Source organism: Anabrus simplex, chromosome 1, assembly GCF_040414725.1.
Source record: "Anabrus simplex isolate iqAnaSimp1 chromosome 1, ASM4041472v1, whole genome shotgun sequence".
NCBI classification, from domain to species: Eukaryota; Metazoa; Arthropoda; class Insecta; order Orthoptera; family Tettigoniidae; genus Anabrus; species Anabrus simplex.
Window position 1 is genome coordinate 1,442,598,234 of NC_090265.1, and position 24,961 is coordinate 1,442,623,194.

Consider the following 24,961-nt stretch of genomic DNA (forward strand, 5'->3'; position numbering starts at 1 on the left):
CATTCCAGAAATGTGTCGCATACACCTGTCAATGTCGCATGTTACGTACACATGTTCTGTGACCCTCTTAGACTGATCCTGATTGTTCCGTCGGCTTCAGCTTCGAGCGCTAGCGCTGTACCGTGTCCGGGGAGCCATCTGGTGACGAATGAACGTACAATTTCCATTTGCTGTTATAACGTCTAAATTCAAAGCTCATTGCTTAAGCAGCCTTTCTCGTGAACAGTTGAGATTTTTTCTGATGACGCAGAGCACAGTTCTCTGCGAAACGTGAAGAATTTAACCTTAGTTTCTTGACACGGCATAAGCCCAAAAGCCTATGTCATGTCTTATTATAGTTTCTATTAATTGACCAGCTGTAATTTCCGGCGCTGCCCGTGTACTTTTCTGGACTATTAAGGGTTTGTATTACCTGTTAATTATGTTCGAAGTGAAATTTTGTAGATTTCTTTGTGACGTTGATTGATAATTTACGAACTGTTTTGTAGTTTTAGAGATATGCTTTCTGATTTCAAATTTGTTTTGTGGATTTTTTTCGCGTTAAACTTGTCCTCGCGGTAGCCCAGATTGTCTGGAAAGTGGTTGATCTTTTCAAATAAAGTGACAACTGTGTGTTCACGCATCGCGCTATAGATGTGTACTATTAAAACTGTTTTGGGACAGTTACTCCGTAAACAACGGATTCAATACAAATGTCGGTAGTTTTGGAATATGTTCTTTCACCCTTTCACACCCCAATGCTGATGGAGGCTGAACTTGGTCTTGAACGGAATCCAGACTGTCACATTTCATCTCAGAGAGTTTGAGAACTGTGGAATCTTCACCAATATCGGTAGTTTATATATTACTTCATTAATTCCAACGAGCCAAAGGCTCATATACAGTAATTGTACAATACAATTTATTTAGCGTCTAAAATTAATGATAGATATACATGGGCTGAAAATAAATACATAAATTTGTTATAATGAACGTTACTCCAAATATTTCCTTCACGTTACCATTACACAGTATTATCAAGAAAGTCGTCTACTTACTTAGGTATGGTACTGATTCCGTAGCACTTTCTTTAATTTAATTTTGAAAGATGACAGATTGGAAACTGATTTTAAATCTCTTGGAAGATGATTATGATTGAGTGGCTGAAAACTTAAAGCTACGGTTGCCGTACTTATGAGTGTATTTCAAAGAGAGCTATGTCACCTGTTGTGTTATAATTATGAATGTCAGAATTCAGGTGTAGTTACTATCGTGCGGGACACTGTTTAATTTTGTGAATAAATATTGATGATCTGAAAGCAGTGCACATAGATAAGGCCATAATTTTACTATTAGCGTATAGAACTCAAGTGGGTGTGTCAAAAGGAAGATTGTAGATATATTTGATTGCTCTATTTTGTATTGCCATAAGTTCATGAAGGACTGTCTTTCTGCAACGAGACCAAATTACGTTTAGGTGTTGTGACTGTGGATGAGTAATATACTGTAAGCTCCAGTATCTGGAGCTATCTTTTTTGCAATGTAATCAACATGCTCTACCTAGCTTAAATGTTTATTATTAGACCCAGATATTTAAACTGATCGACTTCACCTGTTTCCGTGTTGTTAATATATATCTTTGAATGATTAATATTTTTTATACTCGGCTTAGTTATTATATATTTAGTTTTATTGACGTTCATAGTTAATTTATTGATACTGAGCCACTTGTTAATTGCGATGATGTCTTCTTGCATATTATTGATCAGAGTCCACTTTCCCACCAGTGTAGAATACATGTGTCATCAGCATAAAGCATAATCTTACCCTTTAAACTTCGAATATTTATCATTTATGTATATCAGAAGCAAGGTAGGGCCCAAGGTAGAGCCTTGTGGAACCCCACAATTCACCTCTTTGTCCGTGCTCTGATAACCATTGACGGAAACAAATACCTTCCTTTCGCTAAGGTAGCTGCGGATCCACTCTAATGCAACACCACGAATTCCAGCATCTTCTAATTTAGATAACAGAATTTCGTGATTTACCGTGTCGAAAGCTTTAACGAGATCAATAAACAATCCGGCCGCAATCTGGTTACCGTCAACGCTTTCCTGAAGCATCGACACAAGATCAGTAACTGCGAGTTCTGTGCTGGAATTCTCCCTGAAGCCATACTGGGATCGATAAAAAAATCTATTTTTTTAAGAAAAGCTATTAGTCTTACCTTTATAAAGCTTCCTAATATTTTGGAAATGATGGGTTGTATGGATATAGGTCTACAGTCCCCTACGTTACTAGTGTTCCCTCCTTTGAAAATTGGGAGAACTTAAGCAATTTTTAAAGCCTGCGGTACGACCCCAGTTGCCATGAATTCATTAATTAATGTAATAGTTATTAGCTCTTAATCAAAACTTTTGATCATAGTACTGTAGCTGTAATCCCATCTACTCCACAACTTTTTTTACTTTTTAAATTCTTAATTATACATTTGACTTCCGTCTTATCTGTTGGATATATAAAAAAAAAGGGGGTTCAAGCTGGCGGTTACTACTCAGATCTGATATCATGTGTTATCTGAGATGCAAGATTATCGGCTGTGCATGTAAAATATTGAATTCATTCGCAATTTAATTACCACATTCTCTATTGACAGAGTTTTGCAAGTTTCTGAGCTGTACCTTTTCGTTTATTGTTACGTGTCATCACCTTCCTCAGGGGTGTCTAACCCCCACAGTATTTTTTTCAGATGGTAAGTCATATGGATACACAGAGTGGTTGAGAGCTACGATGGAACATACACACATACATCAAACACCTGTCATTTTGGAAATTTTCTTTTTCACTCCTTTTCACCCATGCCGATGGGGTCTGAACTTGGAATTAAATGGTGCCCAGTGTGTCGAAAATTCATCTCGACGGCTCCGAAAATGATGCATTCGACACTAATATTGATAGTTTTAGATTGTTTATACATGTCACCCCCACACTCCATCGCTGGGGGTATGAGGGGTGTCTCCCCAGCCTCGTCACCCACATTATTTGTTTCTTCAGATATAAATTTCATATGTGTGCCGTGTTAACGGAGACATTTTAAACATTTAATATAAGAAAATTTCCTGTGCTATGCTAGAAAGTTTTCTTCCAATTACACTAATTTTCGCCAGTTGTCTCCCATGATTTACCTCTATCGAATACCTTAGATAGGTCAATGCCGATACAGTCCATTTGACCTCCTGAATCCAGGATATCTGTTATCTTGCTCGTGTGATTAACTTATTAATTTTAAAACGAAACAGAATGAAAATCTTCGAGATAAGATAATCGTCGGACTATGTAGTCTCACTTAGTACTTACCTGATTACACATTCAATTGTTGATGGGCGCCAGCTACAAATAAATGTAACTATAATAGAATGAGAATCTTGAATATCTCTAGGGTGTGAGGTAATAAGCTTGCTTTGACAGCATAACATGTAGGTTCTGGGAAAAGGATATTGAAGTATGGTTTCCCCATTAACATTTGAGATTAACTAATTCTACTATTGAAATAAGACCATAAATTATATTTGATACTAAACAACATACATTCTTTAAAGTGATAATTGAAATGGCAAGACTTTTTTGGGATAATATTGATATGATTTAAAATTCTGAAATGACAACTGAAAGAAACTCCAGGCATTAAATTTTAAATCCTCTTGGCTGGACATTCAACAGTTGAACAAGAAATTTATCCCCTCACTGGTTCATGTACCAGTACCTTTAACTCTTTGAGTGTTATTACGACGTATTCCTTCCATTTGGTATCAGCTGCAGGTATCTCAAACATAATTTGGTGATGCATCCTTTTAGTTTCACAAACGCTATATAGCATGGCTTAAAATTATATTATTTCACAATCAACTTTACAAGCAATTCACTGATAACTGTTAGTCTGCAGTACGATGACACAGTATTCGGCTCTCACCGAACTGACAAGACCTCGATCGAACAGATACACGAAACACACTCCGAACATTTAATCCATGTGGTCACTGACGACTTTGTATCCGTGTTACTGTTCTATCTTCAGCTGACTGACTGACTGACCGACCAACTGTGGCCTCACTCTCCAAATGACCGGGCGAGTTGGCCATGTGGTTAGGGGCACGCAGGTGTGAGCTTGCATTCAGGAGATAGTGGGTTCGAATCCCACTATCGGCAGCCCTGAGAATGGTTTTCCGTAGTTTACCATTTTCACACCAGGCAAATGCTGGGGCTGTACCTTAATTAAGGCCACGGCCACTTCCTTCCCATTCCTAGGCCTTGCCTATCCGATTGTTGCTGTAAGACCTGTGTCGGTGCGACGTAAAGCAAATAGCACAAAATACTCTCCAAATGACAATCCATCGGCCAAGGTTCCATCCAGTTGACTGTTCACCATCCGTCTCACTGTCTCGCTGGGAGTCGACTCGACTACAACACTCCATGGCATACCTCTCCTTCCAATTGAACCACCGCTATAGGATCCACCTCTTTATATAGACATTGGCTCACACATGGCATAACACCCACGTCATGGCTTAAAACAGCCATGGTATCACTACCACCCAGCTACCAAGCGTTACATATTGTTTTGAAACAGCCTCAGCCAAAGTAGAAACTCCCCAAACTCTCATACTCAAAATGCATACAATGACAGAGCGATGACTCGACAGTTACTGTAACAGTATTGCACCATATGTTGTAATGTCTTAATAGTAGAATCACAAATATATCCATATCCGATATTAGACAGCAAGTTACGCTCTACATTATTTTAATGCTAAAACACACATATATAATTACAATGAAGCAAGCGATAATTAATACATAGGGAAATCAATTATAGAATCGAATAAACTAAACATAGTTACACTACTACTACTACTACTACTACTACTACTACTACTACTACTAAATATTATAATAATAATAATAATAATAATAATAATAATAATAATAATAATAATAATAATAATAATAATACAGATAAATGCTTGTAACTGGATTTGAACAGTTACACTGGAATCCTAAAAGTTCAGCTTCAGTGGAATAATCTTTCCTAAACCCGAACTACGTTCCATCGAACCAGTTATTAATTTCGGAAACGTATCTAATATAATTAGAAAGAATGCTTTCCCAAAGCTCACATAAAATGCATGTCAGACTGACTGGCCTGTAATTTTCAGCTTTGTCGCCCTGTCCTTAAACGGCAACTCTCCATTCATTCGGTATAGCTTCTTCATCAAAGAATTAAATAAGTACTTCAGATATGATACTATATCCCAACCCATTGTATTTAGTATATCCCCCGAAACCTTATCATTTCCAGTTGTTTTTCTGGCGTTAAACTTTTGTATCTTGCTGTAAATTCAGTTATCATAGGTAAATTTGAATACTTCTTTAGTGTTAATCACCACCTCTATCTGGACATTATCCTTGTAACCAACAATCTTTACATACTGCCGACTGAATACTTCTGCCTTTTGAGGGCGCTTGCATAAACACTCCTTGTTCATTAATGGTTCCTGGATTGTCCTTCTTGGAACTTGTTTCTGCCTTCAAGTACCTATACACACCCTTCCATTTTTCATTAAAATTTGTATGACCGCCAATTATGCTTGCCATCATGTTATCCTCAGCTGACTTTTTGCTAGATTCAGTTTCCTAATAAGTTCCTTCAATTTCTCCTTCCTTCCACAGCCATTTCTAACATTCCTTTCCAACCTGCACTTCCTCAGTCTCTTTACTTCTGTTATAGTGCGCCTGTACCATTCTTTACCATCTTTAAAGGAACAAACCTGTTTACACATTCCTCAACAATTGCTTTAAACCCACCCCAGAGTCTGTTTACATTTTTATTTACTGTTTTGCACCGATCATAGTTAATTTTTAAAAATTCCCTAATGCCTGTTTTATCAGCCATATAGTACTGTCTAATAGTCCTAATTTTAATACTTTCCTTTCTATCACATTTATTTTTGACTACGACAAAAACAGCTCCATGATCCCTAATACCATCTATTACTTCGGTTTCTCTATAGAGCTCATCTGATTTTTACCAGCACCACGTGCAGAATATTCTTGCCTCTAGTTTGTTCCATGACTTTCTGAATCGGCTGCCCTTCCTATACTTGCCGTTTGTTGGTCATGCTTACAGTCGTTCGCATTACCTTCGAAATTAGCATTTGGTAAATTCACGTCTCCCGCCACAATCACATTCCTTTCCATGTCGTTTCCCACATAGTTGATTATCTTATCAAATAATTCTGAATAAGCGTCAGCGCTACTCTTTCCCGGTCCGTACGCTCCAAAGACAGCAGGTTGCCTATTTTTAACGATGAGGGTACTTGTACCTGCTTGCCTTACATTGCTGGTACCAATGTGAAAAATTACCTTCTCCTCGCCTTCCTTCTCTTCTACTTTCCTCAGCATCTGCTATAACCTCAGTAATTCCTGGATAACACTCCACCCTTGTTCCCTTTCATTCACACACTTTCCCGAAATATCTAACAATGGAATTTTCCATGACCAGAGCATCAACCATACAGACATCATTTGATCCCCTCCCTCCTGGTCAGCCCTCCACAATGCTGCAGAAGCTACAACCTCCTCAGTTTTCAACTGCACATGACCATGTTCCACCTGTCTTTTCCTATCCTCTGTTCTACATTTCTCTTCCCTACCTTTTTCTTTCCTCCTACTTCGCACTTCTCAGCAACAACTCCCTGTTCCTCATTTTCCCTCTGTTCTACCTGCAGTGACTCGTACCGATTTCTCACAGAATTCTCTCCTAAATTCTGATCCTGAATAGAGCCCCTAGCCTGCAATCTCCTTCCCCTTAAAATACTAGACCATCTGTCTTCTACAGTTTCTCTTTTCCTTTTCATCCATCTTTTACATCTACTGTATCCTGTACATTGTTTGAGGGAGGCCTACTTTCCTTTCTGTCCTGAGAGAATCCTATCTATCTCCCTCAAACTCTCAAACTCCTCCCGCATACTCCTTACTGCCTGGTCACACCCACCGTTCCTACACTTGCACTCCGTAGCCATTCTTTTCTATGTAGAGTTGTAGAAAATTAGTTCTAACATGGAAATAGTTTCTCCGGTCCGATGTCTATGTAGCCTATTTCTTCGTGTGAGGAATGTCCTTAACATTTGACTGTACCATAGTTTTACAATCTGTATATCATTAAGGATATGTCTCATGGGAGAATAATGTTAAGTATTCCCCATGAAGTGAAAACTATCCCAGATATGCAGTTACATATGCTGGTCGATATGATTAAACATCCGTGGTCGTTCCTTGCATGGTGAGTTGCAGTGACCTCCAAGAGGAATTTGCGATAGGCTTACGTGCGTGTCGCAGTGCATCTGGGAATGTTAAATTTTACGTAATTTCCACAGTGCGATTTCTCTCACGCCTGACACCCGTTTTGTACGCTGTTGTAAGTCCCGAATGACCTCTCCTTGAAAGATCGGCTAGACTTCATTTCACTCACTTGGTAACACGCATTCGCAAGCCGTCGCGAGATATTTGGGACAGTTACCTAGCATCCCCGAACTTTCATTACACCGTGTTAAGGTACTCGGCTGTTATTTTCTTAAGCTGGTTCAGAGCATTCAGACTTGCCAGGTCGCACTCTATCCGTCCTCCGACCTCTACATAATTTATTTTCCCCTTGTATAAATTTGCAGGAAGACTTGAGTTGAAAGGTTATTGTAATGATTGTTTAAATATGTATTGAGTTCGTGTACAGAATTCTGTAAAAATCTAATATAGGTACTTTTTGCGATAGAGTTGTTAGCACGTGTTCTCCAGTTTGTTTGAATGTTGCATTTCTTTTACTGAAATGTCTTATTTTTATATTCTAGGCGATTCTCTCAGTTCTATCTCTGATCTACTGGGATTAAATCTACCTCGAGGTACTCTGCTTGGGACCACGGCGAATTATGGGTCTTCCATAAATCACTCATCACGAAATTACCAGGTAACTATTAACAAGAGTTCATTGTTTTTCAATTTTGAAGGTCAGTAATACCAGAGAATAATTTACTTAAAATGAATTTTAAAGTGAGAACACTTGTAACTCTAGCATATACTTATAACTGATGAGTATGAAGCAGTTTTATTTTAAGGCAGTAACATTTGATTAATTCTCCCTTCCCTCGCCCAGTGAGCCTCTGGCTTACGGAACGGATGTTGCAGTCAGTGGTTCCCAGCTGAGCTCAGCATTATAGAACATTAGAACATTTATTGAACATAACTGGCGACTTCGCCCCTATACATGTTCACATGCAGAGTAAAATAAATAATAATAATAATAATAATAATAATAATAATAATAATAATAATAATTGTTCCGAGGTATCTGTGGAACAGCAGAGGTGAAAGAAGGTGCGGGGGTGAACAGGTCTCAGGCTACGAAGTTAAAGTTAATTTAAAATTTAACAAGGTTATATTTTCTTTGCAAAATCAAGAAATAACAAGCATGGCAGGTACAGAGTAGCAAGGCAACAAAAGTACAATTACAGAATTTATAGGATTTGGGCTTCGAGCCCCGAACTCACAATTCTTGAGCAATTAGCCCAGCTTTACCCCAAAACAAGTTTCAACAGAGGGGCAGAAAACTCCATTCATGCCCAGGAGCACTTGCTCCTAATTACACAGTAAAGCCTCCTCGAGGCACGCAGAACCAAATTTCAAAAGAGCAAACCGCTCTCAACGTTCAAGCCTATAAAAGGCCACACCAAACTCCACCTTCAAGTTCTCCTCTAAGGACATAAACACAGGGGTAAAATACCCAACCTACTGAGGCCTATTAAGTGAGAAAAGGTTAATTACATGGCCTCTAAAATACCAATTTGAGAGGAGGCGATCTGCACTCCTGATACATTTTGTTTAAAACCTAATCTGGCTCTAGGCCGCTAATGCAAGGGCTAATCCCATACTAAAGAGGTGACTTTAGAATGAAACAATTTACATTACGTTAAGAAAGAAACGGTTGAGAAAAAAAAATAAGTTCACCTCAATGCAATATGAGTGGGAGCTCGAGAGGGTTAAGCACTCTCTATCCCAATATGCAGCTTAAGAGAGAATAGATACTAAGAGTCTTTACATTTTAGGGAAAGGTTACATGGTGGAAAAGCATCGGACCTGCCCCGAGAGTTAAACTGCTGAGCTAGCAAGAAAAGAAGTTATTAAACGGCCATTACCTTGTTGTTGAACTGCTGCCCGACGAAAGAGGCGCTTCCCGCCCCCTGCTATGCACTTTACACACCAAAAGATGTTACTGGAGTGGCGCGGAGACCCGAAAATCAGCAGTTTATATACTCTCGCGGGAAGTTCGAGGCGTTTCAGGAATGAGTACACCCGCCCACAATCATTTTATTGGCTAGGGTTAAGCAACATATCCCCTTTGGGGAAGATACACCTGATTGGTCATAAATTAACTAAAGAAATTCGGGATTGGCTAAATTCAAAACAAGGGGAAAGAAAGGGTTAATATTGCCAACTTAAACCATGACTGCAAGACATTTAACAAAGAACAAACTTATGAATTCAAATTTTCTCCAAAAAACAGTTCTTTCACTTCGCACTAGGGTGCACCATTGTAGTTCTTCATTAGTGTCCTCTAGAAGAGAAAGTTCACACTTCTTACTACAGGCAAAACAAAAATACATCGAAAACGACCCAGTTCAGAAACTTAAATTTCCAAGTAGTGACATCTTCTGAGAAACTTGAAAACTAACATCTTAAAGTTCAGACTTCCTCCAGTAGGGGAGTTTCAACTGGCGCCAAGTTTGAATTAGCGACGTGGAGGTGTACCGCCCGGTACAATAATAATAATAATAATAATAATAATAATAATAATAATAATAATAATAATAATAATAATAATAATAATAATAAGGATAATATTCTTCTAGCAGTCATTAGCTGTAGCAGTCACTCAATGTTCAAACATGCTCATCCATTGTCCTTATTGTGCTCTGTACTTGCGTCACATTATTGTTCCTGACCTACACCTAATCAATAAATCAAACACCACCACTCAGCATTTCAGCACTTGCATTCCAGCCAACTTTAAAACAAACAGACCATGCAATCCCGTATCATTATCCAACTCCACATAACTAAGTACTCGACCCCTATATTCTCTAATCAATTAGAATTTTATCATACTATCCCCTTCCCTTATATACATAACTATTCCACCCCCCTATTCCCTTTCCCACCCTCTAACTCACCCTCCTTCATTTTACTCTCGCAGGCCTTTTTTGTCGCACATAAATACCTGTTCAATTCACCCCCTTTTTCCCACTGTATAATAATCCATCTCAGGATTGCTTTCTCATCCCCTCTCCCCAATATTTCCCGATGCTCGGCACTCAATAATCCATGTCTTATCTCCCTCGTTACCTCACAGTCTCTTAGCAGGTGAAATTCATCATTTACATCTCCGCAAAGTACACACCTTGTCTTATCCCTCCCCTGTAGCCACCCTGTACTTCTTTGCAAACCTAAAAGCCACCACATCATCCCATACCGTTTTGACCTATCAACGTATCTAATATTCAACCCTGCTATCTCCTCTATTTTCGTCAAAACAGTCAGCGAGTTTCTTAGTCTGCTTTCCCCCAATAATTTCTGCCTATGGATATCTCTAATTCTCCTTTCCAGTATCTTCATCCCTCTCACTTCTGTCTTCGACCAAACCTCCCCCCCACAGGTGTCCTAATCCTATCCTCTCCAAATATCCCTTTATTTTTTCTAACCATCCACCCCTATACATGCTCTTACATTGCTGTTCATACGCTGCCTGTAATACCCTCCCACCTTCCTGTCTTTTTAAATTCATCCAGTATCTAACTATTCTTTTCACACCCTCTGATTCCAAATCCTCCCCACACATTAATTCCGCCCCTACATTTGCTGTACACCTCGGTAAGCCCATTACTAACTTAGCAAAACTACTAACAATCCTTAGTTCCTCTCTTTTCTCATCCAGCCCCCAAACTTCTGCGCCGTATAATACCCTCCCAAAAATTACCGACCTCAACACTAGCCTCAGTGTTTTATAACTGATCCCCGGGTATTTGGCTAGCAAATTTCTGACTGAGGCTAAGGCTGCCAATCCTCTATATTTCACCCTTTTGATCTGGTCATTCCACGTTCCTTTTTCATTAAAAATAACTCCTAGATATTCCAACTTCCTTACCTGTTCCAGTCTTTCTCCCTGAATTACCCAATTACCTTCTATCTTTCTTCTTTTGTCCACCTGGACAAATATTTTAGACTTATTTCCATTAATTCTCAATCCTCATTTCCTCGCAAATAGCGTCACTGACTTTAAGGCCCTATTCATCGCCCCTGAAGTTATCGTCATCAATAACGCATCATCCGCAAAGATCAGTCCTGGTACCTCTAAACCATTAATCACCGGCACAGCCCAATTTTCTGCCCCAAACCCGTCTAAAATATCGTTGATAAATAAAATAAACAGTATTGGCGATAACTTGCATCCTTGTTTTAAACCTACCTTAGACTCGAAGGGTCCACTCGGTCTCTCTTCTCCCAATTTTACACAAAACCTGACAACCCTATATATTCCTTCCACTGCCCTCAACAACTTCTCCGAAATCCCTAGCCTACCTAATTTCTCTAATAGGGCCTCTCTATTCACCTTATCAAAAGCTTTCTCAAAATCTATTGCTGCTATATAAACCGTACTTCTAGCCATATTCTTATACTTTTCTAGAATATTCTTTACTATCATTATATTATCCACTGTTCTTTTCTTTTTCCTAAATCCCCCTTGGTAATCTGTCAAAATTTCATTTTCTTCCACCCACCCGCTTATTCTGTTCGCTAACACCCCAGTGTATATTTTACTCAAAGAATCCAACAGAGATATACCTCTATAACTGTTCACATTGTTCCTACTACCCTTCCCCTTGTATATAGGGCATATAATTCCTGTTTCCCATTCCTTAAGGTAATTACCTCCCTTAAAAATCTTATTGAATAGTTTAACCATGCCCTCTATCATTATCTCATTTTTGCTAATTTCCTTCCAAAACTTGTTATTTATACCATTACACCCCCCGGCCGACTTCGCTCTGGCTCTGCTGATCACACTCAGGATTTCCTCCCTTGTGATTTATCCAGGTCATAAATTGCCACTCTCCTATTCCTCCAAATTACTTCTCCCGAACCTCTCCATCTTTCATCCCCCTTTTTCCCTAGTAATTCATCCAAGTGTCTGACCCATTGCACTTCCTCAATACTAGTTTTCTCTATATTCCTTCCACCCTTAATAATTTTATTAATCTTGTCCCAAACTCTCTCAAAATTATTTGACTTGCAGTCATTATTTATGGCGTCCATTTGTTCGTCTGACCACGTCTTTTTTGTCTCACAAATTTTCTTTTTATACTCCTTCCTCAATCTACAGGAAAAACTCCCTTTCTTGGCTCCCACCTTTCCTTCTATATTCTCCTAACGCGTCCATCACCTTCCTCCGCATTCCTTCACACTCCCTATTAAACCATTCTTCTCCCTCTTTCTTATTTCCCTTTCTAGCTTTCGCCTTCTGCGCTATTATCTTTATTGGATGTAGCCGCAATTCCAAGGCTTTATCAGTATTATTCTCTTCTAACGCCCCTTCCCACCCGTATTTCAGAAGTTGTAACTCCTCTTTTACTACCCTATTCCAATCCCGGCCCACCTTCTGTCTGTTTATACTTATTATAACCACTCCCTCGTTTATCATTTGCCTCATCTTCCTTCATTGTACACTTCTCTTCCCCCCTTTTCAGCATAACCCTCACCGGGAAATGGTGTGATTCAATCCAGTATCTTATTTCCATTCGTACAACATCCTCAATCATCCCTTCCGAGCTTAAAACCATATCTATCACACTACCACCCTTCTCAGTAACATATGTCAATTTCCCCGTCCTGTCACCCTCTATCCACCCATTCAGAATACACAAATTTCCCACAGCACACATCTCTAGGAGCTTCTCTCCATAACTATTCGTAATTTTGTCCTCACTCCTACTCTCCAACAAACACATTCCATCCTCCCTACTATATACTGGGCTCTGTTCCCCTATTCTCGCGTTCCAATCCCCGAATAACAACATACCTCTTCACCTGGAAACATTCCTCTTATCCTACCAATATCTACCAATAACTCTTCAAAAAATATTTATTTGCATATGCTGAATTACTAGGATGGCAGTAAACAAAAGCTAGGTTTTTCTTCCTCCTTCCCTCACCCCCTCCCATATTCAATCTCAACCATATGGTTTCTATCATATCGGTCTCTATATCCTCTACTCTTTCACTAATTTCTTCCCTAATTAGAACTATCATCCCTCCTGGTGCTCGTCCCTTATTCCTCTCTTTTCTTCTATATTTATATTTTATCACAAACCCCTTCCATGAAATCTCCCTCCCTGTTTCCAGCCACGTCTCCAAGAGTGCCACAGCATCAAAACTTTCAATTACTTCCCGAACTTTCTTGTTTCTTCCTTAGTCCCTCAATATTCACACATCCTATTTTCCAATATAGTTATAACTTTCCCTCCCTCCCTTCTAAGTCTCCCCCTCTATTCTTACTTCTAGTAGTTACCGACCTCTCATCCCTCATCTCCATTCCTCCTTCTTTAACCAACCTATACCGTTCCATGCCCTCTGTATCTTCCATCCCTTTACGTACTTTTCCCCATATGTCTTTTAAGCTCCTACTTCTGACTTTACTCCTAATTTTTTTTACTTTCCTGTCGATCTGTCTCCTCGTGTCCTTTCTTGTTCACTACACCACTGCACTCTGCTCTCACCGATTCTTGCTGCTCACCCCCACTCACCTCCTCACTATTTTGGACTTCTGAATCCACCTTCCCTTGTCCTTTCTTGCTCACTGCAACACTCTACTCTCCAAGTTTCTTTCTGCTCACTCTCATCGTCCACTTCACTATCTTGATCTTCTGTCTCCCGGCTGCACTGCCAATTTTCTTCTGAGATGCTCTCCTCTCCTGCCACGTCTCCTCTTTTTTTTCTTCCCATCTTGCCTTGTCATCTCACCACCTTCAACCCTCTCGTTTTCGTCCATCTCCTTTAGCTTCGTCACTGAGTGTACTCTAACCCATCGCCCGTTTGTCACCTCCAACCTCAGACCTCTTATTCGGGCCTTTAGCCCCTGGTTCCTCGCTCTCCATAGGTGCCTATTCAAGATCCTCATATTTTCACTTCCTTCTCTTCCCATGTCTCTTTTCACCCTTATTTTCTGTACCTGTAAATTCTTACTGTTACCTAACACAATTTCCGCCATTAAGGTAGATAAAAATTTTACCCTAATTGGCCTCCGACCTTTAGTTTTACCAGTTCTCTCTACATCGTCTATGTCATCACTACTGAGATTTATCTTCATTGTATCACGTATAACTTCGATCACCTTGTCTATCAGTTCCATCTTGCCCTCCCTCACATCTTCCTCAACTCCATATATAAATATGGCTTTCTTCCATATCTCCTGCTTGTACTCCTCTTCTTTCTTCATCCTCATCATCTCCTCTTTCAAATATTTCACTTCCCCTCTCAATAACTCTTATTTCTTTCTCATTATTATCAACTCTTCTGCTTGATTCCTCCGTCCTCGTGTCCAGGCATTTCTTCATGTTGCCTATCTCCTTTCTCTGCTCCTCCATCATGTCCTTTATTTCCTGCACTTTCTCCCACTGGCATTTCTCCTGCATGACTTCACTCACAACCACCCTGAGTGCGGCCAAATCATCTGTGTTATATTTTCCACTGGTATTTGGGCCGGGGTTTAATTCCATCCCCCCCCCCCCAGTAACCAGTAGCACCGCTATCACTGCCACTACCAGCACCGCTTCACTCATTTTTAATCCGTCCTTACTTATCACCAATCCATTCCTGTTCTTCTTCCGCTTCGCCTGCCATTTGCCAATAGCGGCCCGGTACTGCTCGATGCCAACCATGTTCACCGCACGCACTACTCTTCACGACCTCTCTCCTCGACCGCTCGAGCTAGACTCGAGCTCAACATTATGGTGATAGGATATCCGATTCATTCGGCTCCGTCCACGTTACTGATCGATAGAGTGATCTTATTCACGGCACATAAGTCAACGAAGCAATGTGGACAGGACGGCTGCGTTTTTCGTGACATCTTGCGGATAATTTTTTGTCTCCCGCTATGTAATGGCGGTAAGGGCCGTGTCTTTGAATAGCTGTATTTAGCAGTGTACTTATAAAACTCGCCGCGAGAAAGACTTGTAGTCACATATTTCCTTACTTCATACGCAAAAGTCTAAATTACGTACGGTTATCACATTTTATAAAAATAGTGTTCGGAACACTTGATTGTATAAAATATATTGTTTATAACTTCCTTTTAATTCACATATTTTGTGTGAGGGGAGAATATTAGGATAAATCGGTATAGCCTAAGCGCTCGACAAGCGAGGACGTGTTGAGTAGACGGTCTCGGTAGTGAGAGGAGTGGAAGAAAGAAGTGAGGATTTTAAAGAAAATGATTGGTGTTGAACATTACAGGGCAGTATTAGGCAGATGGCTGGGGAGAAAGGAAGAAGTGAAGTTAGGAGCAAGTAGAATGGTATTGGAAATGAAGGGAGAGATAACGCTCACAGTGGCTGTGATTATAGTAGTACTATGGATCGGAGGAGTTGAATTGAATCCCGGGCCGAATTCCAGCGGAAGCATGAGTTTGGAAGACATGGAGCTAATCAGAAGAGTTGTAAAAGAATTTGTTGAAGAGGTGTGCCCATTTGAGCAACTTAAAAAATGGATACAAGAGCAAACGAATGAGTTCGAGAAAATGAAGAAATAGTTTCGAGAAGAGGCAGATGATACAACAGCCAAATTGAGAAACAACGCCGGAGATTTTGCATCACTAAGGGAGAATATAAGATCAGAAGAGGAAGCGCTGAAGTTTAAATCAGAAGTAGAAATCAGTACACAAAATCGGAGAAAGAAATACCTATTTATATATAGTGTGCCGAGGAGAAGAGGGAGGACAAACTGCTTACAATTTATAAAGTGGTGCACCTAATTCAGGGGAAAACGAAAATTAATTTTAGTGAAGTAGACATAGACGATGTGGCGAGAATAGGGAAAGTAAAAGGAAATAGGCCGATTAAAGTGCAACTGTTTTCCACGTTGATGGCCGATATAGTGATGGGAAATGCGGGTAATATACAGAGGGGGGAAAAACATGGATCAGGAGAGACATGGGAAGTGAAGGGATCAGGAATACCAAAATTCTTAAGAAGCATGTTATTCGGGCTAGACACCAAGGTTTGAGAGCTTCTGTCAGGGGACAGGAACTAGTAGTGACAGATGGCTGCTGGAAAAGGATCTGGACCATGACAAAGTTACTGGACCTAGAGGGAAAGATGACACAGGTGGAAGATAAGATCAGCATGGGGAAGAGAGTTGATGAAAGGAAAGTTATACACAGCAATGTTGGAGAAGATGGACAAGGTGATAAGGAAAATACCAAGGAAAACAGGAAGCTGAATTAAGAAAGGCAGGGAGTGGAGTTTAGCGAAAGTGTGATCGTGAATAGTGAAAAGGGAAGAGCGGTGGACAAGGGGGTGAGAATAGGAAGGTTTAGGAATATAGCTACGGGCACAGCAAATGAACAGGGAAGTCAGATAAGTGAATGCAGTGATGTAATGGATGTGCAGAGTGAAAAGGACAACGCAGATGTACCCAGGCTGAGAATTGAACTGTGTTTGAGCAGAGGAAGCAAGATGGGCTTAGGAAGCAACAACAGCTTAAGGGAACTGTGGGGAATAAAAAGAAATGAGGGTATTGTAACAAGAAGCAGAAACTCGATGTTCCGTAAGTAGTTATAGTTAATGTTTTGGAGAGATTATAGTGGATATGATATTGTTGAAAGTATGGGGGAAGCGCTGAGAGGGAGGAGAATTGATAAGTGGTGCTTGTTTATAGGAGGTATGATTGTGTTCATTTTAATGAGTTGGTAATGGCAAAATTTAATGTGGAGAATGGCTAGGTATTTAAATGACATTAAGCATGGTGAAATATGATGAGTTGTAACATTGTAGTAGTACAAGGATTAGATTGCAACGTGAGCAGAACGAGGTGCACATAAGCGGTTAGTGATGTAAGTCTTGACTCAGCTAGCAAGAGTGGGTTAAGTAGTATGATGGTATGAGGAATGAAATGTGCAAAGGTGTGCGTGACTAGACAGGAGGGACAAAAAGGTCGTTGGACATTGGACATGCCATGCAGGGACGGAACATGACTACTGTGGTGACCCTCACCTTGGGGGTCACGTTTCCGGAGTATCCGATGGACCTCATGGCATATCCAAGGAGAATCGTGTGTTTCTATTATTATTATGATTATTATTATTATTATTATTATTTGTTTATTTACTCTGTTTATTTGTACGTTTATGCCCATTGCATGCCGAGGTCTATGGATCACTAATAAGGGTTGATAATGGCCATATGGCAGTGCATATGGGGAATGATTGCTTTTGTCAGTTTTATTTTATTTGGCTGGTTTTTAATTGTATGTCGTTTAGGCTATACTAAATTTGAACCATATTTTGGGTGGAAACCTGTGAGGTTCAATAAATACTAAATACTAAATATTAGGATACATGGGATATGACTAATGATAAATTATTTGTACCAGTATAGTATTTGAAAACACTCATTGAAATCGGCATACTGTACAGAAAACGTTAATGTGGGCTATATGTACAGTATTTAATAACATTCATTGTAATGAGTAAGTAAATAAATAGCGTGTGGCCTCCGGAGAGGCCTGATGCAGGTCTTTCGACTTGACGCCTGACAGACGACCTGTGCGTCTGTGAGAATGGAGCCCTACCTATCATGAATTCCAATGCTCAAGGCGGCACACACACCCAGATCCTGAATCCTCGGATCACGTTCTGGTCCAGCGGTTACCGTTTTTGGTTGCTCTACAGGAGGTCCCGGGTTTGATGGTCAACTCAGAAATATGAAGCATTGATAGCATTTGGTTCGTGCTACCCCATCCTCGACATAAGAAGTAGAAAACCACCTAATGCTGTAGGTGGAAGAGCGTAGAACTGACCACCCTACCGTAAGTGAAGTCCTGCGCAGGATGCTTGTTCTCTGCATGTCTCTTGTTCCGATTCCTGGCGCTCAGTATGAAGATACTTGCTGAGAAATTTCCAAGGTATCGCGAAGAGGTTATTTCTATTTCACAATAAAATCACGACACTTTTCCCTAACATAATTAACGTGAACAGATGGTTTGAGCTTAATTCAATTATTTACACAGACCTAATTCACCAACCCTAATTTCTATAGGCAAAATTCGTTCGCCGCTCTTTCAATTTCACAAATTTGCCCAACACTTTCTAGTCAGTCTGGAGTTGATTGTATCATATATTTGCTTATATACATCATTGCCAAAGCGTTCAACCTCTTGTTTTTCATTGTGTTCGTAGGAAACGATTTTATGCGTTTCAAAGTGGAGAAACATCTTTCTGATTCAGCCGTTGTCATGGGGCTGGTAATAATTTTGAGAAGTTTATGAATCTATTTTCCTTCAGAAATTTAAACAAATTAATTGCTCCTCTAATACTCCGCAAATCTTCTCTTCGGTACATAACTTGAAGTTCTGTTTTGAGTTTCTCTCTTTCAAACACGGGATAAAATGAACAGACATAGTTTAAAGATTCCTGTGGGAACTTGGTAGAATATGCCTCAAAGTGAACATCATTCAATAAAACAAACTTCCAAATGGCCAGGGAACGAAAATGTCTCTTACTTGCATTGAAACCACGCCGCATATTTCTTCGGCAGACACTATTCGTCTACTATGTGAAGAAATATCCTTTTTCCTCTTTCGATCCGGTTCTGAAAAGTTTTGTTCAATTTCCCTGTGAATTACATCAACTTGTGCTCTTTCTCTCATTACGTGTTTTATCGAAATAATCAGTCATTTCTTATTTGAACACTATCTTTGTTTCGGGACTGAATTTTATTATATAGATCAACGTGAGGAAATTGACTATGGAACGCATATAGCCAGAAAACAAATTCAGGATCACAAAGAATGCGTCTTAAGCCACTTGCTTCATTTAACGTGATCTTGTTTGTACAGTTCTCTTCAATTTCTTCAAGGCAATCTATTAGATTTTCTGTTTTCGTACACCACGTTCATAGTTCTTATGTTATAATTCCAACGCGTGGGTACAACTGATTTTCTTCTTAACGATGTTTTCTAGGAAATCTGATATCTGAGATGAATTTAAGAATGCAGGTATGGCTGATAAATTTGAAAAGAAAATCCTCACTTTAGGAATGATCTGTTTATTGTTCCATGATAAGATTAAACTTATGGGCATAGCAGTGTACGTAATATGCGTACGGATAGTGCTCACGAACATTTGCTTGAACTCCACCAAGAGAGCCGCTAAAAACATGGGCTCCATCATAGCTCTGTGCAATCTACTTATCGCGAGAATGGCCTACCAGAGGATTAATCTGTTCCAATAAGGTTTCTTTTATTCTACTCCCCGACTTGTCAGATGGATAAAAGAATCCCCAGAATCTTTCATGTACCGAGCCGTCGTGAAGGTATCTTAAAACAATGACCAACTGACAATGGTTCGAGATATTGGTTGTTTCATCACTCTGTATACCAAGAAATTCAGCCTCTTTAATCTGTTGAGATATTTCCTCCCTACACACTGCCAACATGCAGCTTAAAATGTCATTTTGAATCATCTTTGACGCTCCTTTAAATACACGATCTGTTTGTAAGTGTTGCTTCATGACGGTATCCAGATCAGCCGTAAAGTTAACTAATCCCTTAAATACACCTGGATTTAAAGTTCTTCATTGTGGTCTCAATTCAAATTCCGCACAAAAATGTACGCAAGTGATGAGTCTATTTAATATTTGCATGTCCTTGTGCACGATCGAATTATGTTTACGAATAGTTTCACTGTAGTGATCACTTAAACAAGACACGACATTGACTTTACCAAGCACTTCAAAAGTCCATGGTACTGATGATATGTTCTTGGGATTTTTCATGCTTTTTAATTTTCTCATTAATATGCTTGATATCACTTACCCCTGTGGTGATCCATTCATCTCCTTTCCAAGAACGGGGGAATAGCAGGCAAGGAAAGCAGTAAAAGGTTTCGGAGATATCACTTCCACATATCCACGGGTTCTTGTTATATACGTCAGGAGAATTAATTTGTCTTTGGAAAGCCCTATTTTCATTTTTCTTGGTCTCCGATTTTTTCAACGAGAAGTCTGGTGTCTGCCTACCGCACTCCTTCAGTTCGACTTTCTTCTCGGTAGAAAAAGAAAACTTTAGTTCTTTAATATGTTTGACGGTAATCATACTGTACGAAGTGCAAACATAACACTACGCCTACATATAAATCACAACCTTTCTCCTAATTTCACCATGTCAGTCACCTCACGAGATCATTCATCAACACAAAGCTAAACATCGCACTCTCCAGTGAGTATGGTCAACATGAGTCAAGTGCGAGGAGACAGTAGTTAGTCGTTACTCGTTTCGTTAGTTAATAATCCTAAAAATTACAAGACTATTTTATATAGGTATATACCGGCGCATTTAACTCAGGTAAGTGTCTCAGTGAAATAGTAAAATGGCACAAACTGACCCCTGTTAAATAGAAATAAAATCACCAATGTTTCGGGTAGGTTGGCTGCAATGATAGGCCGCGGCAGAAACGCGCCGAAATCTCCGTTAGAACAGCACATCTCTACTGTGCCTCTGATTGGCTCCATCAAGGCCACTCAAGAGAGACTCGGAGTGTTTGGTCATTGCCTACGAGATATAAAAGGCCGGGACATAGCTACAAATTTGCCGCTGAAAAGACCGTGTTCACGGTTTGGCCGCTAGATGTCAGGTTTCTGGTCTGCTCTTGGTGGACTTTAACATTGTGATGCATGGAGTAATTGTGGTGATGTGCTGATTTTATGCAATTTATTGTGCGTATTGTCCCTGTCGGTGAGTGTCCATGAGGTTGAAAGGCATGGTGCACTGTTGTGTGCCTCTTGTATACTTCTCATACCGCTAAAAAGCAAGAAAATGTGACGTTCCGTAATTTCCCTTCGAAGTGCGGTTTGAGAGAAACGCAGGCGAGCTATTTCGAGACAAGAGTATGTAGCTTGCACTTTAATAAATCAGATTTCAGTGTAAGCATATCAATCAAACGAATTCTCCCCAACGAAGTTCCTTCTGTTTTTAGTTTACCGTATATCCTGTTCACAACAGAAAAGTGTCAAACGCAGGAAGGCTCCAGCTCCATGAAATGACGTATTGCCATCAAAATTGAGTAAAATTTCTGATTCAGATAACGATGAACATACCATATCTTCACCATATAACTAATCTACGTCGCCCACGAAAAAAAAAAAAGAGTACCTAAAAGTCTCGTTTCTATGTCAAGGAAGGGCTACGAGTATCTACGTTAAATCTAAATATATATTGATATTTCAAACGTCAGATTACGGAAAACAGTATATGGGGAAGTGGATACGGTAATGGAATCAGAAAAAATGATTTAAGATATCTGAACTTGACCAAAAAGTAAACCAAATTGAAATAATGGTACAAATGATCATTTAGGAGTGTTATTGCTGTTAGAACAAACTGAATCTTATGGGAAGAAAAAGTGAAATACGGAGAAACTACGCTAAAAATTTGCGTCCTCTGGCACAGGAAAGCCTACCGGCTACAGATTTGAGATCCTTGAACTGCGTAACAGTGCCACATCAGATGATGTTGGAAATTATGTAGGATTTTCTAATGGTGAAACGGGCATAACATCGCTCTCCAAACAGCGGCTTCAATACGAATGTCGCAACATGAGATGTGTGGAGGAAAAGGTAGGATAGCTGATAATTTATAAGATGGTGATTAAACCCAAAGTTATTTATGACCGCAATCTCTATCAGTTTATCGGATACGCTGAGGCAGAATTAGAGAAAACGCGAAGTGATAAACTCGCTAATAGACTTCTCTGCTTCTTTCGTGAATTACTTATTTCGTTTAAGCAAAGTGTAAGATATACGTTGTAGAAAGTCATACAACTGCTCTTGGTCTATATCTCACATCTGTTTGGGGTCTTCTGAAATTGCTAGTTTTTTTTTTATATATATATAGGTTTTCGTACTGGAAGATGTTGCAATGAGCGGGCGAGACAGCTCAGTATAAGAGAACTCTAGCGGCGCTTGTCGGAAGAAATGAGACGTCAAATTGAATGTTCATTCATAACTTTCCTCAGAATCAACCAATTTAAATAGTTAAGAGCTGAAATGAAGGAGCTTGATCCACTGAGTGTTCTTAGGCCAAAACGAACTCCGTACCTCAATTACAACCAAAGATATGATTGCTTCAAAGATGCAAAGAATTGAAAAAGGCAAATAATTTGAGGAAGGCGGAAGTTAAGTGATTTATAGTACCTGATGACAAATCTGTTCATGAATACTTTTCAGTTAAAAAAGAATGAAGAAAATCGACCATATAGAATGGCCGGACTGACAGACTTCAGTTCTCATATTTTTTTAATATGTAGATATTTCCCTTGTTAACATTGAAGATTAAAATTCCTGAATTTAATGGAACCCCGTAGGGGGGCGCGCGACTTAGCGCCTCCCAAACGAGCCGCCACTGCGGCTAAGGGTGCCATGGTCGCAAACCCAGGCTCAGGGGCGTAAAGAATGTGATTAGGGCCCGCCTGTCAAGATGAAAATTCGAGCCCCCTCAAATGAAATGTGAAACTTATGAATAACTAATACAAACATGATTACAGCAAGTAGAAGTAACGCAATATATTGCCAAATTATATGAATAAAGAATCCACTATTGTAAGATAAATAAAAATACTGTTTTAATAGGTTTTATTTGTCTGTCTCTGGTTTAACGGCTAAGCTGCTGAACTGCCAATGCAACCGTACATCACTTAGATAATCGTACTTAAAATTGGTTTCTTTTTTCAGTAACTACAGAACTATGCTCTGTAACAGCTTCTGAAATCAGTTATCGAATAAATTATTATTACCATCCAGAAAAATATACGAACAAAATAACCGTACATAATTTGGACATTTAAAAAAAAAATAAAGACTTATGTAATAACACGTCTTTCTCACGGTGAGTTCAAAACATGTCGCATGGCATGCTAAAACAGCTGTTCAAAGACACGACCCTTTCCGCCATGCACAGCAGAAGACAAAGTTCACCGCAATATGTCACGGCGATCGCAGCCGTCCTGCCCACACCGCTTCGTAATAAGTCACCGTTCACATTACATCGGTGTGTACTGATAGCAGCAACAGCATTCGATGCTCGATGCTGCCATCACTTCATTCTATGAACTGCTTTCCTGTGCGTCATCGAGCTTTGATTCAGGTTTCTCCTGCAACCATCTCTTCGCATCAAGTTTTGATGTTACAAAGCCTTTTCTCCACTGTGACAACTCCATTAAATAAGTGCCGGTATAGAATTAGATGAAGAAATCTGTAGCCTATACACAATCATCAGTGATTGTATTTAGGGCTGTCGCTCAGGTTGCAGATTCCCTATCAATTGTTCGTGTAGTCTTTTCTTTAAAAATGTAAACTTGAAATGTCACTGTATACACGGTTTTCTGATTCATCATTTTACTTAAGTTATTGCGTCAGTCGTTTCACTTACTCACTGTCCACGTACAATGAATGATATCGTGATTCGATAATCGAAGTCTTGTGCAATGATGCGACACACGAACCGAGAGAATACTAAGTGGTTTTTCCCAATATAAAACATAATTTTCAATGGTCATGATCATAACTGTCATAGGGTAGAGAGCAGAGTCGAAATGCTGAATGTCAACTAGTTATAATACCAAAACTCATTAAACGAGTAAATAGAATAACCTAATAGCCCATCTATCTACTTACTAGCTACTAATTAAGTTTTGGCTACCTTTTTAACACTATAAATAATTCTCATCTCTTAACCTGAAGAGGGCAGTTAATGCAAATGGGTATTATTTTGAAATGAGCTGAGAGTGAGCGTCCGTCTTAGTGTACGATTCTTTCAGCAAGCCATGTATGGCTCTGTATGTCTCCTCCGCAGCAGAAGTTCGTCTCCCCGTCGATGTCCAGTGTTCCGAAAATGGTGCGTTTTCTCACTGATCCGTGAGTGAACCACTCGGCACTTTGCTGCGAGTCAGTTGAATCGTGTGGCGTGTGCTCACCGTTAACTACGATTCGATTCACTCGGACAGTTGAATGAATCGATACACTGCTTTGAATCATACACACAGACAACAGTACAGCATTGCGTACTGGTATAAAAGTTTATTTTCCTCCCTTCATTATCTTTTCCTTCCCAGATTACCTACCTTGCACTCTTAAAAGGGTCGCAATTAATCTTCCTTATTCAGTTACCCCCCTGTGGGTGGGGGACGTAGATTAATACACCCACGGTGCCCACTGCCTGTCGTAAGAGGCGACTAAGAGGGGCGAGCAAGGAATGATTGAATTAGGACCATAAAACTACTTGCGATTAGTACCATCACGCGGGGAAAGTCATGGTCGCCTTTACTTGCGAGTAGTACCACTACGTTAGGTACAAACAAGTTTGTGATCAGTAGCAGCAGAACGCGGTTTGGGTTTCCAGTACCTGTGATTAGTAGTACCACTATATGCGGAACATCACGGGCTTGCGTTACCTCTGATTTCTGCCGTTATGTGAGAAACACCACGGGTCTGGGCGTTGCCTGTGATTAGTACACGTACGTGAGGTACACCATGAGTTTGTGTTGCCGACGAGTGGCGCCATTATGTGAGAAACACCCTAGGTCTGCGATACCTGTACGACGTACAATACT

The 24,961-nt window shown here is 39.8% G+C and overlaps 1 protein-coding gene across 1 annotated transcript in view; it reads left to right on the plus strand.

Moving 5' to 3' along the window:
• Positions 1 to 24,961, plus strand: part of orb (polyadenylation element binding protein orb) — a 390,632-nt gene that overhangs the window by 175,819 nt on the left and 189,852 nt on the right. Inside the window, exon 3 of the mRNA XM_067153059.2 lies at positions 7,881 to 7,996. Within this exon, the coding sequence (XP_067009160.1) occupies positions 7,881 to 7,996 (116 nt within the window). The remainder of the gene's footprint in view (positions 1 to 7,880; positions 7,997 to 24,961) is intronic.